Consider the following 13,533-nt stretch of genomic DNA (forward strand, 5'->3'; position numbering starts at 1 on the left):
AGCTGGCCTCTGTGTTTAGGAAATATTGAGTGCCTCATCCTTTCCAATCTGTCAATCTCTTTTCTTAAAAGAGCCAGAAATACTTCTTGAGCATTCATTATGGTTCAAGGGCAAGGAAATACTGATGTTTATTTTAAGCTAGTTTGCTGGTTCTTTACGGTACTAGAAAACCTAAATGATATGGATTTACGCTCTAGGCCTTGCTAGTAGAGGTCTATTAAATGGCTAATTGTGCTTTATCCTTTAACATCTGTAAATGATTGACACAGTATATGGCCAAAAGTATGTGGACATCACTTCTAATTGTTGACCGTTTTTCAGCCAGGCTCATTGCTGACAGGTTTATAAAATCAAGCACATGGTCTTGTAATCTCTTGTAATCTAAACACTGGCAGTAGAATAGGTCGCTCTAAAGATCTCAGTGACTTTAAACTAATATAGTATGCCATAGAAAATGACACAGAAAGCTCAATTACTAAATATATGTTTTTTTCTGTTGTGTGTCCACTCTTTGCCTTTATCACAGCTTCTATTTTTTTCATGCAATGTGTTATCAGTTTTTCACAGAAATCTGCTGGGATATTTTTTGCATCCCCAAAGTTCAGTCTTAGAAGTTGGTTGCATTTTCTGCTTGTTCTGAACCAAATAAATCTAATTACAAATGTAAACCCATCAATCCGTAACTGTTCATCTCAGACATCTAGTTTTGATGTTGTAGTGGAAATTTTTTGGCAGCTGCAAATCCTTTCATACCCATAGTGCTGAGTTGTCTTCTGGCAGTGGAAGGATGGACAGAAACACCCAGATTTTTACAGGTTTTTTCAGATCTTAATCAAAAGTGGAGCTTGATTTATATATATATATAGACAGAGAGAGAGAGAGGGTGAGAGAGTGTATTCAAAGATAAAAAGGGACTACTAACAACCTGTCCCTTCACTTCAAGCTTTCATCTTTGAGATGTAAAAAAGAAAATCAAGCTCCACTTTTGCTTCAGATCTGAAATAATCTGTGTGTTTTTCCGTCCATCCATCCACTGCCAGAAGACAACTCAACACTATGGGTATGAAAGGTTTTGCAGCTGCCAAAAAAGAAGAAAATTTGCACTACAACATCAAAACTAGACATCCAAGATACAGAGTAAGGTTATATATGCATATGTATAACTTTACATTTAAATTCCTCCTTCTGTTTGAATATAATGTCAGTGACTCTTTTGGGACCAACTTTTGTTGGGAGAACACAGTAACGTCACATGCACACACTAATGAAGATACGATGACAATAGTACATTATTCACTCAGTCGTTGGAAGACATGTCCTGCCAAATTTTGCTTTCAGTGCATTTGCAATCATCAGATTCATCCACTCAGGAAGGGGGTCTGAACTGATGTTATAATATGTTCTTTCATGCATTGTGTATGTTAACACATTTCTGCCAGAGAGGTACGCAAATCCCCAAAACAGACATATTTTAGCTTTAATGAGTTTTGCTAATTGAGGCAACGCCTAAAGGACCTCAGTTTCCCTTCATTTGCTGAAATTGTTTCCTCACTTTCTGTCTTTTTCAGAGTGCCATGCCTCATGTGCACGTTGCACTGCAGGAAATGCCCACAACTGCACTTCCTGTCTCCAACCCAGCATCCTCCATCATGGACAGTGCCTTGACCGATGTCCCCATGGTTTCCATGTCCAGGATCGTACATGCCAAGGTGAGAACCAACAACGTCTTCTGTCCTTTTGACTCTGTAACTGGGCAGTTCAGTCCAGTCCTCCTTAATGAAGTGTAAAAAGGCCTATTAAAACTCTTTATAAGTTAAAGTATCCACTGTGTTTTTCAGACTTATGAAATAATGATGCTAGAGAAGGAAATTTCAGTGAATCAGTATAACTAAGAAGGCATTGTCAGGCTTAGAGGCGCTGTATGTGCTGGAGTTTGCAAATTGTAGATAAGATTCAGTAGCAAGTAAGTTTTCCAGCAGCACAAGCCAGAAATGCTTTGTAATTCTTGACGCGAAGCCAGTTTTGGTTCGGTAATTTAAAGCGCTTTTAAGAGTCTGTTCAATTTAGCACTGCAGGTGTTTTAACATGAGCTCCAACCCGAGAGGAAGCCGACACACTTAGAGTTAATCGCGGTATAATTCCCTGTTGGACTCTTTTTTTTTGGAGGATAAACCATTAAACATGTTTAGCGGAAGCCTGCATGCTAAATGACTTTAACGTCTGGCTCATTTGCGCAGGATAATTGAGCATACTAACCTCAATTCAGCTGGTGGACCCAAGAAGATCCTGCAGCCGCCTGTTGAGTCATGTTTCTAATCAGGCTTGTGCCACCTGACATTAGTTCTCATCAGAAACAGAAGGCATCTGCAAAATTCTGAGACGTAGACAAAAGGAACACAATATGCTTTATTATAAGATTAGAATAGATTTTAGTGCACATACAATCCAGGAACCATGTCTGCGCATGATTAATACAGTGGATCACCTACTGTAGAAGTACAGCACTGTACAAAATTTACCTGTAATACACATATATACAAAGAAACGTTAATGCTGTAAAATGTGACCAGACCATTTTTTGAATAGTTGCTTCTATTCTATTATAGAAGAATATAAGCTGGTTCCTGGCTTTTCCATTCATTGAGTCTTACCAGGTATTGGATGGTAACTGCAAATAATACTGGCCTGCAATGAACAGAGGTTTAGAAATTGATATGCAACGATTAGTGTTAATAAATGCTTACTGCCCAGTTAAATAGCCATTTTAAAATGTAATGTTCGTGGGGCCTAATAATTTTGCACAGTACTGTATGTCTCCTTCAATTAAAGCTGACCTACCTGTTTTTATCATCATAGTCATTGTGCATTTTAAATTCCGTGTGCTGGTGCTGGGATACAGAGGAAAACAAAACAAACAAACAAAAAAAATTGGGTTCATTGTCCAGTTAGTTATGGGCTGTATTGTGTAACAATGCCAAAGAATCAATACTTGATACATCTTCTCATTATATTTTTATAGAAAAAATGACTGTGTTCATGTTGCTGCGCAGATCACAAATGAACATGCTTGTATAGCTAATTTATTCTGGTTGGTTGCAATCTGTGGTGCTCAACAGTGCAGCTGCATGCCATGCCAAAATGAATATAAAGCCAATTTCTCCACAGTGCATCGTCACATTTTTGCATTACTATATCATGATGTCACGCTCTGTCATAACAAAATTTCATATCGCTTTATAAAGCAAGCATTTATTGCTTCGTAAATCAGGAGTAAATAAAAGCATGCTAACGTAAAAAGATATGAAAATTTACATTGCAAAATGCTTCCTATAGATTTTGTAATAATTTTAGATAAAAGGTTTTTGAAAAGAATAACAGTTGACTTATGGTGCAAACCACTATAGGAAATTTTTATTCATTTCATTGATAAGAAAATTCTTGAAAGTGGTCAATTATGCACTGTGAAATGAAACCCTGATTTTGGATCATTTCTGTTGGTCCATTGGTTTTGAACTGTTCATGCAATTTGCATTTTTATGAATGGAATAAAATAACCAAATGAAAGTATGAGGTTTTGATTTGGCAGTGATTATGTACACTCACCGCCACTTTATTAGAAACTCTTCTCTTGTGGTTTCCCCTTTTTGGTGTACGTTTAGAGGCTTTGGTTCATTCTTCGGTGCACAAAGTTGTGCTAGTCGTCCTATTTATTTATAATCAGTTTCTGTCCACAGAGGTGCTCTTGGCTAGATATTTTTGGGTGTTGGTTCACTCTCCACCTCACAGTGACACAAACTCTAGTAACACAGCTGTGTCTGTTACACTCGCATCAGCACCAGCACCAACCTACCACGTCAGTGTCACCGCTGTGTTGAAAATGATCCAGCACCCAGGATATCAGCTGAACAGCAGTGCTGTGGTTGGAAACTGACTAATGATGAATGGGGTGGAGGGTGGCTGACAATGAATGGGATTTACATATGGATGGGTGTCATTTTATACTTTGTACACTATAAACTGTCTATGAAGTAGACGGAGCTCATAAAATAGCCAATGAGTGCAAGATTTTTGTTTCTAACAAAGTGGACAGCCTTGGGAAAGATGAGAAAAAAGCTGATGAACAAATGTCTGTGGTGATTATTAGTTTAATCTTACACTAAAATATAAGTGAACAATTTCAGTGAGCTCAGATTATTCAAAGACAAATTCCATATATAAATGCAGAGCTATGAACTGATCTCACCGTTCAATTGTTACTAAGGCATTTCTGTACTGAAAAAAATCTAATAGTTACGAGTATCACAGCAGTTTTGCTTTCTACTGGCTCTATGCATTAGCCTTCCCTTTGTTACTTCCTTTATTTATAATCTTGGAATAGCAGGTGTAGCAGATTGCCTGCATGTACCAAAGATCTGTTCAGTGTAAGTCATCTTGATATTGTCTTGAGGATCTGTATGTGAATCGTCTTTTGATTTATCCTTTTAGCTTGCCATCCTTCCTGCAAGGAATGTTCTGGTCCCTCTCAAGCAGACTGCACCGCGTGCCCCCCTCATGCTAGCCTCCACAACGGCTACTGCCGGACCAGCTGCCCAGAGGGCCAGTACCTGAATGCTGTAGGCTACTGTAATGGTGAGTAGACCTGTCAGCTACCTGTCACTGGACCATCTTTAGCTTATAGGTTTTGACCAAAGATCGGACTCAAATATAAGTTAAATCAGCCAGCATACATTTGGTGTCTGCTTCTTTCCATGTGTGCTGGAGTTACATAGCTAACAGGAAATATTTAGGATTGTGCTAAACTACATACTTGAATCATCACAAGCCTCGTCTTATGCCTATGTGGTTGGTGTCACAGGTTAAGGGTAAAGGAAATTAGTGGCCTTAAAAAAGCTTAAAATATGTCTAAACATACTGAAACATTACAACGGTCTGCAGTGGTTCTACTGTGATTGGCCATTCTACCTTTTTAAATGCAATACTGTGCAAACGCCTCAAATTTGAACAAACTTAAATATGTACTTTTCTGCAAATTTTACTGCACAGTTAACCTGTTGGACATAAAAAACATAAAATATTAAATGTGCTGTAACTTCTGGACAGACCACATGTTTTATTTATCCCCTAATTTGTTAATTTCAGCAAATAAACAGTAATTGTGCATTGCAAAGTACAGAAGTGTATTCTCTCTTGAACAACTGAATTTTTTGGGGGGGAACCAATGAAGTTAATCTTGTCTCATTTTACCTCCCCACCAATGTTCTAAAAAACATTCTTAAGCGTCAGCCTGTGGCCTGTGTGTAATTGTCTCAGTGAGTCTCCGAGGGAGGATTCTGTTCTCAAAGGGGAGACGCTGGGTGTTTTGGGAGACAGTGAACCTGAATGCTAAAGTCTATACAAAAAGAACAGAAATGTGAGAAGATGTTTATTTAAAATACTGATGATGTTCTTTTTGTTCGTTGTTGTCCAGTTGTTCTTTCTGTCGTTGTGGTCTTTATCAGGTAATCTCGTGATACGGTTGAGGTTACACCTTTTCACTGATCACATAAGGGCTTGTTGTGTCTGAGCATGCAGGTCCTATCATGCACAGACGAGTGTAAAGTTTTGTTTTGGAATGCCTCAACAGACACGCAGGTAAATTGCGATAGACCATCAGATAGAAAATGGAGCACGAAGGTCTGCAGGTCTGAACGGATGCCAAAAAATCGAGAACAATAGTGAGCAGCTCTGAAAAATATTAACTAAAATATCACATTGTCACATTAGTTGATTCTTTTTAAACTTAAAAAACAGCGTCAGACTGCTTGGGGACTCAGGGCTGCATAGCCTTTGCACTGAAACCTGCATGTGTTTGAGTGACCCTCACAGCGGCCAGCAGTTCAATTCATTTAAACAGCGCAGCTACCGCAGATTTTGAAACATTAACATACAGACAAACACTCTGAACTGAGCTCACACGAGTCTATACTATTATAATGTTCACAACGTTTTATTATTAATATTTTTAAAAGTTTGCAATTCTTCCTGTGATGGAGTTTCCTGCATTCCACCTAATGATAAACTCCAGGAACCCCCTCATGACCCTGGAGGAAAAGTGGCTTAAAAAATGTGCTTTACCATATTCTAAAGTTTTAATTCAAACTTTGCTGGATGTTTAATATAACACTCAAGCTTAGTTTCATACAAAGATTTTAAATATTTTACTCCTTGTTCCCTGGGACTTTCAAAGTATACTTTTTGAAAAAGAAAGGATACCTTTATGTGGTTTCCAGAAAATAAATGAAATAAAAATGTACTTTTAGTAATCTCTTTGTTCTTCAAGTATGCTATTATATAGTATGCTATTATATTAGAATATTCATTCACGTGTCCTCTGGGCACTATTTAAAAATCAAGAAAAATAGTCTGGGTTCATTTTAGCTTTAAAAAGGTGCATTTATCTCAGTCCCACCAAAACTTTGGCCAAGAAACCTCTAACGATATCTGTAATGAGCATGATACGCTGCCGTTTCACTTCTTTAATAGGAACATTCCCCCAGTGGTTTCCATTAAATGCGGAATCAGAAATTACATCTCGACTCCTCAGAAAAGCTCCAGATCATCCGCAGCTGCGAAGCCATCAAGACTTGAGAGGACGAATACGATGTAAACAAATTGATCAAAATATACTGATTTGATTGCACCCCAGAAAAAGAGAGAGAGGAGAAGAAAACAGGAGCTATTTCACAGGCGACACATCCTCTCCTCGGCCAAGTTCCATTAATAAAAGATGCCTGGTGGGCCCTCTCTGGGAGGCGCATTTCATCTGTCCTATATAATCACATGTTCCCATCTCCCAATCCTACCCTGAGATAGCCTGTTCCACAAGCTGCTGCGCCAAAGGCCACTGTAACTTGCTGCTGCAGGCTAGATCCCATTTTTCCGTACGGGAGCAGATTTTTCAGCTTGAGATCAGCATGTTCTCTCAATCTCTGCCATTGTTGGTTGGATTAAAGCTGTTCTTAGGGCTAGTGGACATTGCCACTGTGGATCACAGACTCCCAGCCATGGATTTTTGGATTGAACTTGCAGTTCTCAAAGATTGAGCCTACGCTTAGACAGTTGAGCCACTTGGGAGCTCACATATCCCATTTTTTTTACATTTTCAAATTATGGAGTCTGAAAACTTTGCTACAACATAAAATAATAACCTTTATTTATGGTGTACTTATGAGCTGTAAGGTTAAAAGTTGAAAGGTACAAAGCTCTCGCTAAATTAACCTAGTTGGATGTAGTAGCCATAGATGCTTGTGCGAAGTACATCAACAAGCCATTAGGCCAGCCATGATTAATGGTTTCATTTTGTACTGTTTATGGTTTGTATTAATGATGTAGGCTTATAAACATTAGCAGTGTAGGCTCATGATTAGCAGTGCTGCTGATTATGTCCAAAAATGCCTGACAAACAGGCGACTCATCACAGACTCATCCAGAAGTTGGTGTTATATACAGCTAATACTTTATAAGATATTAAAGACTTTGGTCAATTATATAAAGAAAAACCTGGGGGTTTTTATAATGAGGTTGATGTTGGAAAATATTATGTGAACCACTGCTATAGTATATTTTTGTTCACAGAGCCTCCGGGCTGGATGTGTTTGGGTGGTGGATCACTCTCACCGTAGCGGTGAGAGTAACATGTGTAAAATACTCTAGGAGCAGTGCTGTTTGTGATATGATCATACTTGCACCACACATGCTACCATGTCAGTGTCTCAGTGCCACTGTTATGAGATGCCGCCTCATCCAAAGAAGTTTTTGGGATAACTAATTTTTAATTTTTTTATTTTTCTTTTATTTTAAAATTACCCAATAGACCATAAACACTCTGCACCTGACTCTACACAGAATAGAACAAATGGATTACATAATAGACCACATTTAGTATGAGCAGTAGGACGTATACACTAGGATATGTTTGAATGGATATACAGCTTTTATACTGATTTTCTAGGTGAAAATTAGTGCACATCCTCTACTGAGAATTTCTGAGACTTCTGCACATTTTTATGCACAGTTATTGTTTATTTGCTGAATCCAACACATTGGAAGCACATTGTGTAAAGGTTACAGCACATTTTCTGTTTTATTTTTTCAGTATGTCAAACTCAGCCATAAGTCAAAATTGTGCTCTACAACCTGCATGAAAAGTACCAAATTTAGGTGTTAACTTATTTTCACTTAGAACATTGATATTGCAACAGTATTGTTCACTGTACAGCCTAGAAAATGTACATAAACTGTTCTTGCTGGTCCAGCTCTCCCTAAAGTCTGACATTTCTGTACTGAAACAGAATCATTAATAAAAACAACCTAGGTGTAACTAATAAAGTGGATGGTCAGGTTACAGTAAAATTCAGACGTTGCCATCTGGTCCAAGAACAATAGATGTTGTGTGTACTATCTGGCAGTAAGTCTTTCCTGACTGTGAGGAAGCTAATTAAACCATCTTGGTTCAAGGTCACCTTTACTATACTGGAATTAAGGTCAACTGGAACAGGGCCTTTATATCTAAAAGGATGTGGTTTGATGGATTTATGTGTGGTAAACTTTTTCAGAAAGCCTGTAGTTTTCACCTTGACCTTCTGTCCTGTGCTGACTGAATGATCTTTAAGATTAGTCTGTTCTCAGAGCCCAGGCCTAATGCTCTACAGGGCTTACACCTGACTCAGATTATGGAGCGATGCAAAGCTTGTTATTAAAAGTTATTTTATTGTTATTAACCAAAGTTATCTCACAACTGTGCTTTATTATTGTGCTACCATAATATGTGTGTGCACGATTACAGTTTGTGAAGTTATAGCTCTCATGTTGCTTATGTCTTGAAATTGTAGTAGGGCCTACAAAGTTACATGCAATCAGTAAGGTGTTCTCTGCAAGCTCACCTTATAATTCTGTGCATGATATGTTGCATATGCTATATATAACTTGCTACATATGACAGTGATATGCATTAGTGAAGTAAAGACAGTGGCTCATTGGGCAAGGGTGTTCATTTACTCGATTTAGTCCATTTTAATGAAGATGTCATCAGTTCAGCAAACGCACTACTCCACCATTGTGTAGGAGACTTGTTGCTTAGTGACTTTGATTTCCATGGTTAGTGTTGATGCAGATTTACTTCCCGTTACTGTAGCTTTACCTCCAGTCATTGATGCTTAAATTCCTATTAACACAAGCTTAACTTGAAGGGCTTTTATTGTTTATTGCCATTGCCTTTCAAAGCCTATAATCAATTTGTTTTATATAGTATACATTATAAATGTTTGTAGTTGTCTCCTTTGAACATTTTTCAGACTTATTAGCTAAACTTAATGTCAGCTTGGCACTGTCACTTAGCACTATCAGCTCAGGTTACTACAACATATGAGGACTGTTCAATATAGCCTGTAATGCTCAGCACAGCAGCTGTATTACAGAAAGTCCCGCTCTACAGCTAAATGAGCCAATAGTCTTGCTGATAAAGGAGGAAGCGTAAAACGCTTCCCGTTTTGGAGTTATGTAGGTGTGTAGAAGCAATAACAACCTGCAAAACTGATTTTTCACATTATTTGAGCCAAACGCTACACTGTCAGAAATAAAGGTACTGCGCATGTACATTTTTGTACAAGGTACAAACAGTGTAAATATGCCCTCAAAGGTTCAACAGTGTTTTAAGGTCCACTTGTGTACCTTAAAAAAAGTTTTTCCAAAGTGTAAAGTACATATCCGTACCTTTTCATAACCGGATTAAAACAGAACAATAGAATAAAAAGCCTGGAGACGAGACGGGGTGTGGAAGTTTATACAATTTAGAAAATATAATTTCAGTGGATTATGGTACAATTTCACCGATCATGTATAACATTTTGACCGCCTCCTTGTTTCTATGCTCATAGTCCATTTTATCAGTTCTTTGAGCTTCAGTGAGCAGTTTGTAATTTTTGGCCCTCAGTCCTGAGCACACCTGGCTAGCAGCCTGCTGCCTCCGTCTGTGTTCATGTGCTTGGTAAAGAAGACACAGATCATTTACAGCCTCCAGGGCTGTCACACACTGATACACACCTGCCACTCACACACACACACACACACACATTTCTACATCTACATACAGTACTGTCATAATAGCCATTAAGCCATTTTTCTTTTTTTGAAGGGGATTAGATGAGGAGAAAGTCAAAGAAAAATGAATGTAAAGGAGAAAAAACTCTGGAGTTTATGATTATGATTACGATTATGATTACAAGATACAGCGAATATGGTACTCATAACAACCATGAAAGACCCGGTAGACCACCAAAACTCCCCATCATATAAACAGTAATTAAAGCTTTCATCTTTGAGAGAGAGGAGCGAGTCAAGCTCTGCTCTTGCATCAGATATGAACAAACGAAAAAAAGAAGCCGCTGGTGTTCTCAGAACAATGGACTGACCACCCCAGAGTCCACACCTTCACATCACTGAATGTGTTTGGGATTACTTTGATTGTAGAAATGCAACAAAAATGCTAAATGATAAATTATGTATTTCGTTGTTGAGGCGTCTGTGTAATTTTGTTTTAAATACATGTTTTCTTTTTTTCCCGGCACTGAAAAATGAATAACTTGTACTTACTAGCTATTTTTGGAAATTAAATTAATGAAAGGTGGACTCTATCATGGAGTCTTTTGCACAGTACTACACACACACACACACACACACACACACAAGCTTACTTAGAGTTCACTCAAATACTCAATTCTGAGCTCTGCTGTATGCATGCGTGTGTATGAGGAGTGTGTGTGCGTTGTGTGTACCTCTCTTTCTCACTCTGTCAGACACATACAAACACAGACTTATTCAGCAGCTCTTTCCACATCTCCACATTCTCCTCATCAGCGTTGGTTTGGCTGTGTGATGATGCACTTCAGCAGATTACTGCAATCACAGTTATATGTAGTTTCACAATCAGACACAATTCCCAATTCTCTCAGACAATAAGGGTCCTCTGAACGTCTGAAATGTTTCTCTGCTGTACTCTCCTACTTACAGAGCTAAAAAGAAATTTTGCCTGAGTCTATTATTTAGTTCAAGATATACTACAGGACAAAATATAAAGCAACATTAAATATTTAAAGTTGGATGCAAAGATGCTGCCAAAGAAGTGATGATGATGATGTGGGAATCAATATGTTATTAGTAAAACAGCCTCTGACTGAATGTAGCAAAACATACACACACACACATAAACACAGTACTGTATACAGTGTAGTACTGTGGCTTATTATTTAAAACCATTTATAACAGTGCGCTTGTACTTCTGTATGGACTACATAGCATTAGGCAAAAATGAAAGGAAACATTAATGAATGGTTCTGATTGTTTCACTGTACATGTGTGAGGTAATTAAATCCTTTCTGTCATGTAACCCTTAACAATATGTTTATCACGACCACTCATATAACGATAAAATATGATGTATAACGCAGCCCAAGTTTTCATTGATGTGCTTGTTTGTAGGCATGGGTGAAGTCATTTCTCTCTTTTGATTAGAGCCTTTACACTTTATTTCAGATTTTTACAACCCTTGACTTAACACACCTAATTCAATCCATCAAGCCTTCGGGAACATCTAAATGTAATTGGAGATGCAATGAAGAGCAAAGTAATGAGGAGTCAGTCAGTTACACTCTATTGCTGTTGTCATTTAGGTCGAATCTCGAATGTCTCCTTACTCCTTATATACTGCACTGTACAAGTTATGAAACATGGCCTTTACTCCCAAATAGTGTATGTCCAGTAGAGGTGGATGTAAAACTCAGCAAAAGCAGAAAAAAATTCATATTTAAGTTTTGCTTCCTGCAGTGAATCTGTTACCTTATTTTCACTTATATTTTAGGATATTTTAAAATATCCTGCCAAAAGTGTCTCAGAAACTGTTCAGTGTTCTAGAAATTCAATACATTTCTATTCATCATACATTAATGTGAATAAAAAGCAGTGGCTAACATGATGTATGCATCAACAGTTAGGGCTCTAAGGCAAGGCAGGTGATTCTAATGAGGTGGCCAGTCAATGTACACAAGTGTACAAGCCGCAGAAACACACACTACCAATGCCACCTCTACATCAGTGTCAGTGTTATCTTGAGAACAGTCCATAACCCAAATCATATCTGGTGAGTGGTGTTCCTGTGGTGGTTCTTGTCCAGTGATGAATGGGGTTGAAGTGGGCTGATAAATTGCACAGCACAAATTTGGCTACAGTCAGTCATAGTAAACCTACGAAGTTCACATATTTGGTAGGTGTTTCTGATAAAATAGCCAACAGAAGTAAGTATAAGGTCAGTGTTTCCGAGTGGCCACTAGTAAAAGTAATACAAATTTCATGTGTGTGTTGGCAGTGTTGCTTCCAAGCATTCATCCTGTAGTATATTTATTCAACTGTAGTAAGCTACTATTCTCAAGCTACTGTGGGCCTCTTTATAGGAGCAATTGAGCTGTGTTTGGGTTACATGCTCACGTTATCAGTGCTGAGGAAGCAGCTGCCTCTCTTTGGATCAGATAAAGAAACAGGCAAGGATCAAAAGCTAAAAACACTCTTCTGTTCACTTTGCACCTTTTGGTAAAAAGGGGTTTTTATATAACGCAGGGAGCTATAATTTCAGGCTTCTGTTCTCAGCTCTTTTCTCTCTATATGTTACAGCATACATTCATTGCAGTTTAAAGCAATTGGCACCATTTTTTTTACAGATAAATAAAAATCTAACACTGCTGGCAGTACTTATTACACTTGCTCTATATCTCTTTTTCTCTCTGTCTCTCCCTCGCTCTCTCTCTCAGATGAGTTCAGTTATTCAATTCATTTCTCAGTGCTTCGTTGGCATGACCAAAGCTTGACGAACAAAGTTTGAGAATAAGAAAGAATAATTGAACAAGATTTTGCACAAGAAATTAAATAAGGGAAGACTGGGCTAAGTGCAATATTGCATAAGTGTAATATTGCAGTTGGAAGATGAAGAAAGAAAAAAGGAAAAAAGGATGGTGTGAAATGAACAAATATCAATTCATGTATGTAGATCTAATTTTTCATGTGTGACATGGTCACTGAATGTCCCTATTATGATGGCAGAGAAGGGCATACTGTTTTTCTGTATTATTCCTTGTTAGCAGAGGTGGGTAGAGTAGGCTAAACCCATACAAGCATCGTTACTTTGGTGAAGTAATGACTGATGTACAGTAGAAGTAAAGCAATAGAAGTACAAGAACCCATATTGTCAATGCTGTGATACACTGCTCTTATGAAGCATCGGAAATTATTTGCCTGGCACCACCTAGAGGAGACATTTCAACCTGCTAAACATGAGCGAGTGAGTGAGTGAGTACCTAGAGGTACTTCACATCTTATGCTATAAACTTTATTGATCCTACATGGGAGATCTGTAATTTCATTGCCTGACTATGCCCAGTCTGGGAGCAGCACAGCATCGCTGGCAGAGCAACAAAGCATACACAGTGAGTCCTCATATTTGAATCCATG

The 13,533-nt window shown here is 38.1% G+C and overlaps 1 protein-coding gene across 1 annotated transcript in view; it reads left to right on the forward strand.

Moving 5' to 3' along the window:
• fras1 (Fraser extracellular matrix complex subunit 1) overlaps positions 1 to 13,533 on the forward strand; it is a 203,055-nt gene that overhangs the window by 110,761 nt on the left and 78,761 nt on the right. The window contains exons 19-20 of the mRNA XM_017705134.2: positions 1,569 to 1,709; positions 4,486 to 4,629. Coding sequence (XP_017560623.2) covers positions 1,569 to 1,709; positions 4,486 to 4,629 — 285 coding nt within the window. The remainder of the gene's footprint in view (positions 1 to 1,568; positions 1,710 to 4,485; positions 4,630 to 13,533) is intronic.

This window comes from Pygocentrus nattereri, chromosome 20, assembly GCF_015220715.1.
Source record: "Pygocentrus nattereri isolate fPygNat1 chromosome 20, fPygNat1.pri, whole genome shotgun sequence".
Lineage (NCBI taxonomy): Eukaryota > Metazoa > Chordata > Actinopteri > Characiformes > Serrasalmidae > Pygocentrus > Pygocentrus nattereri.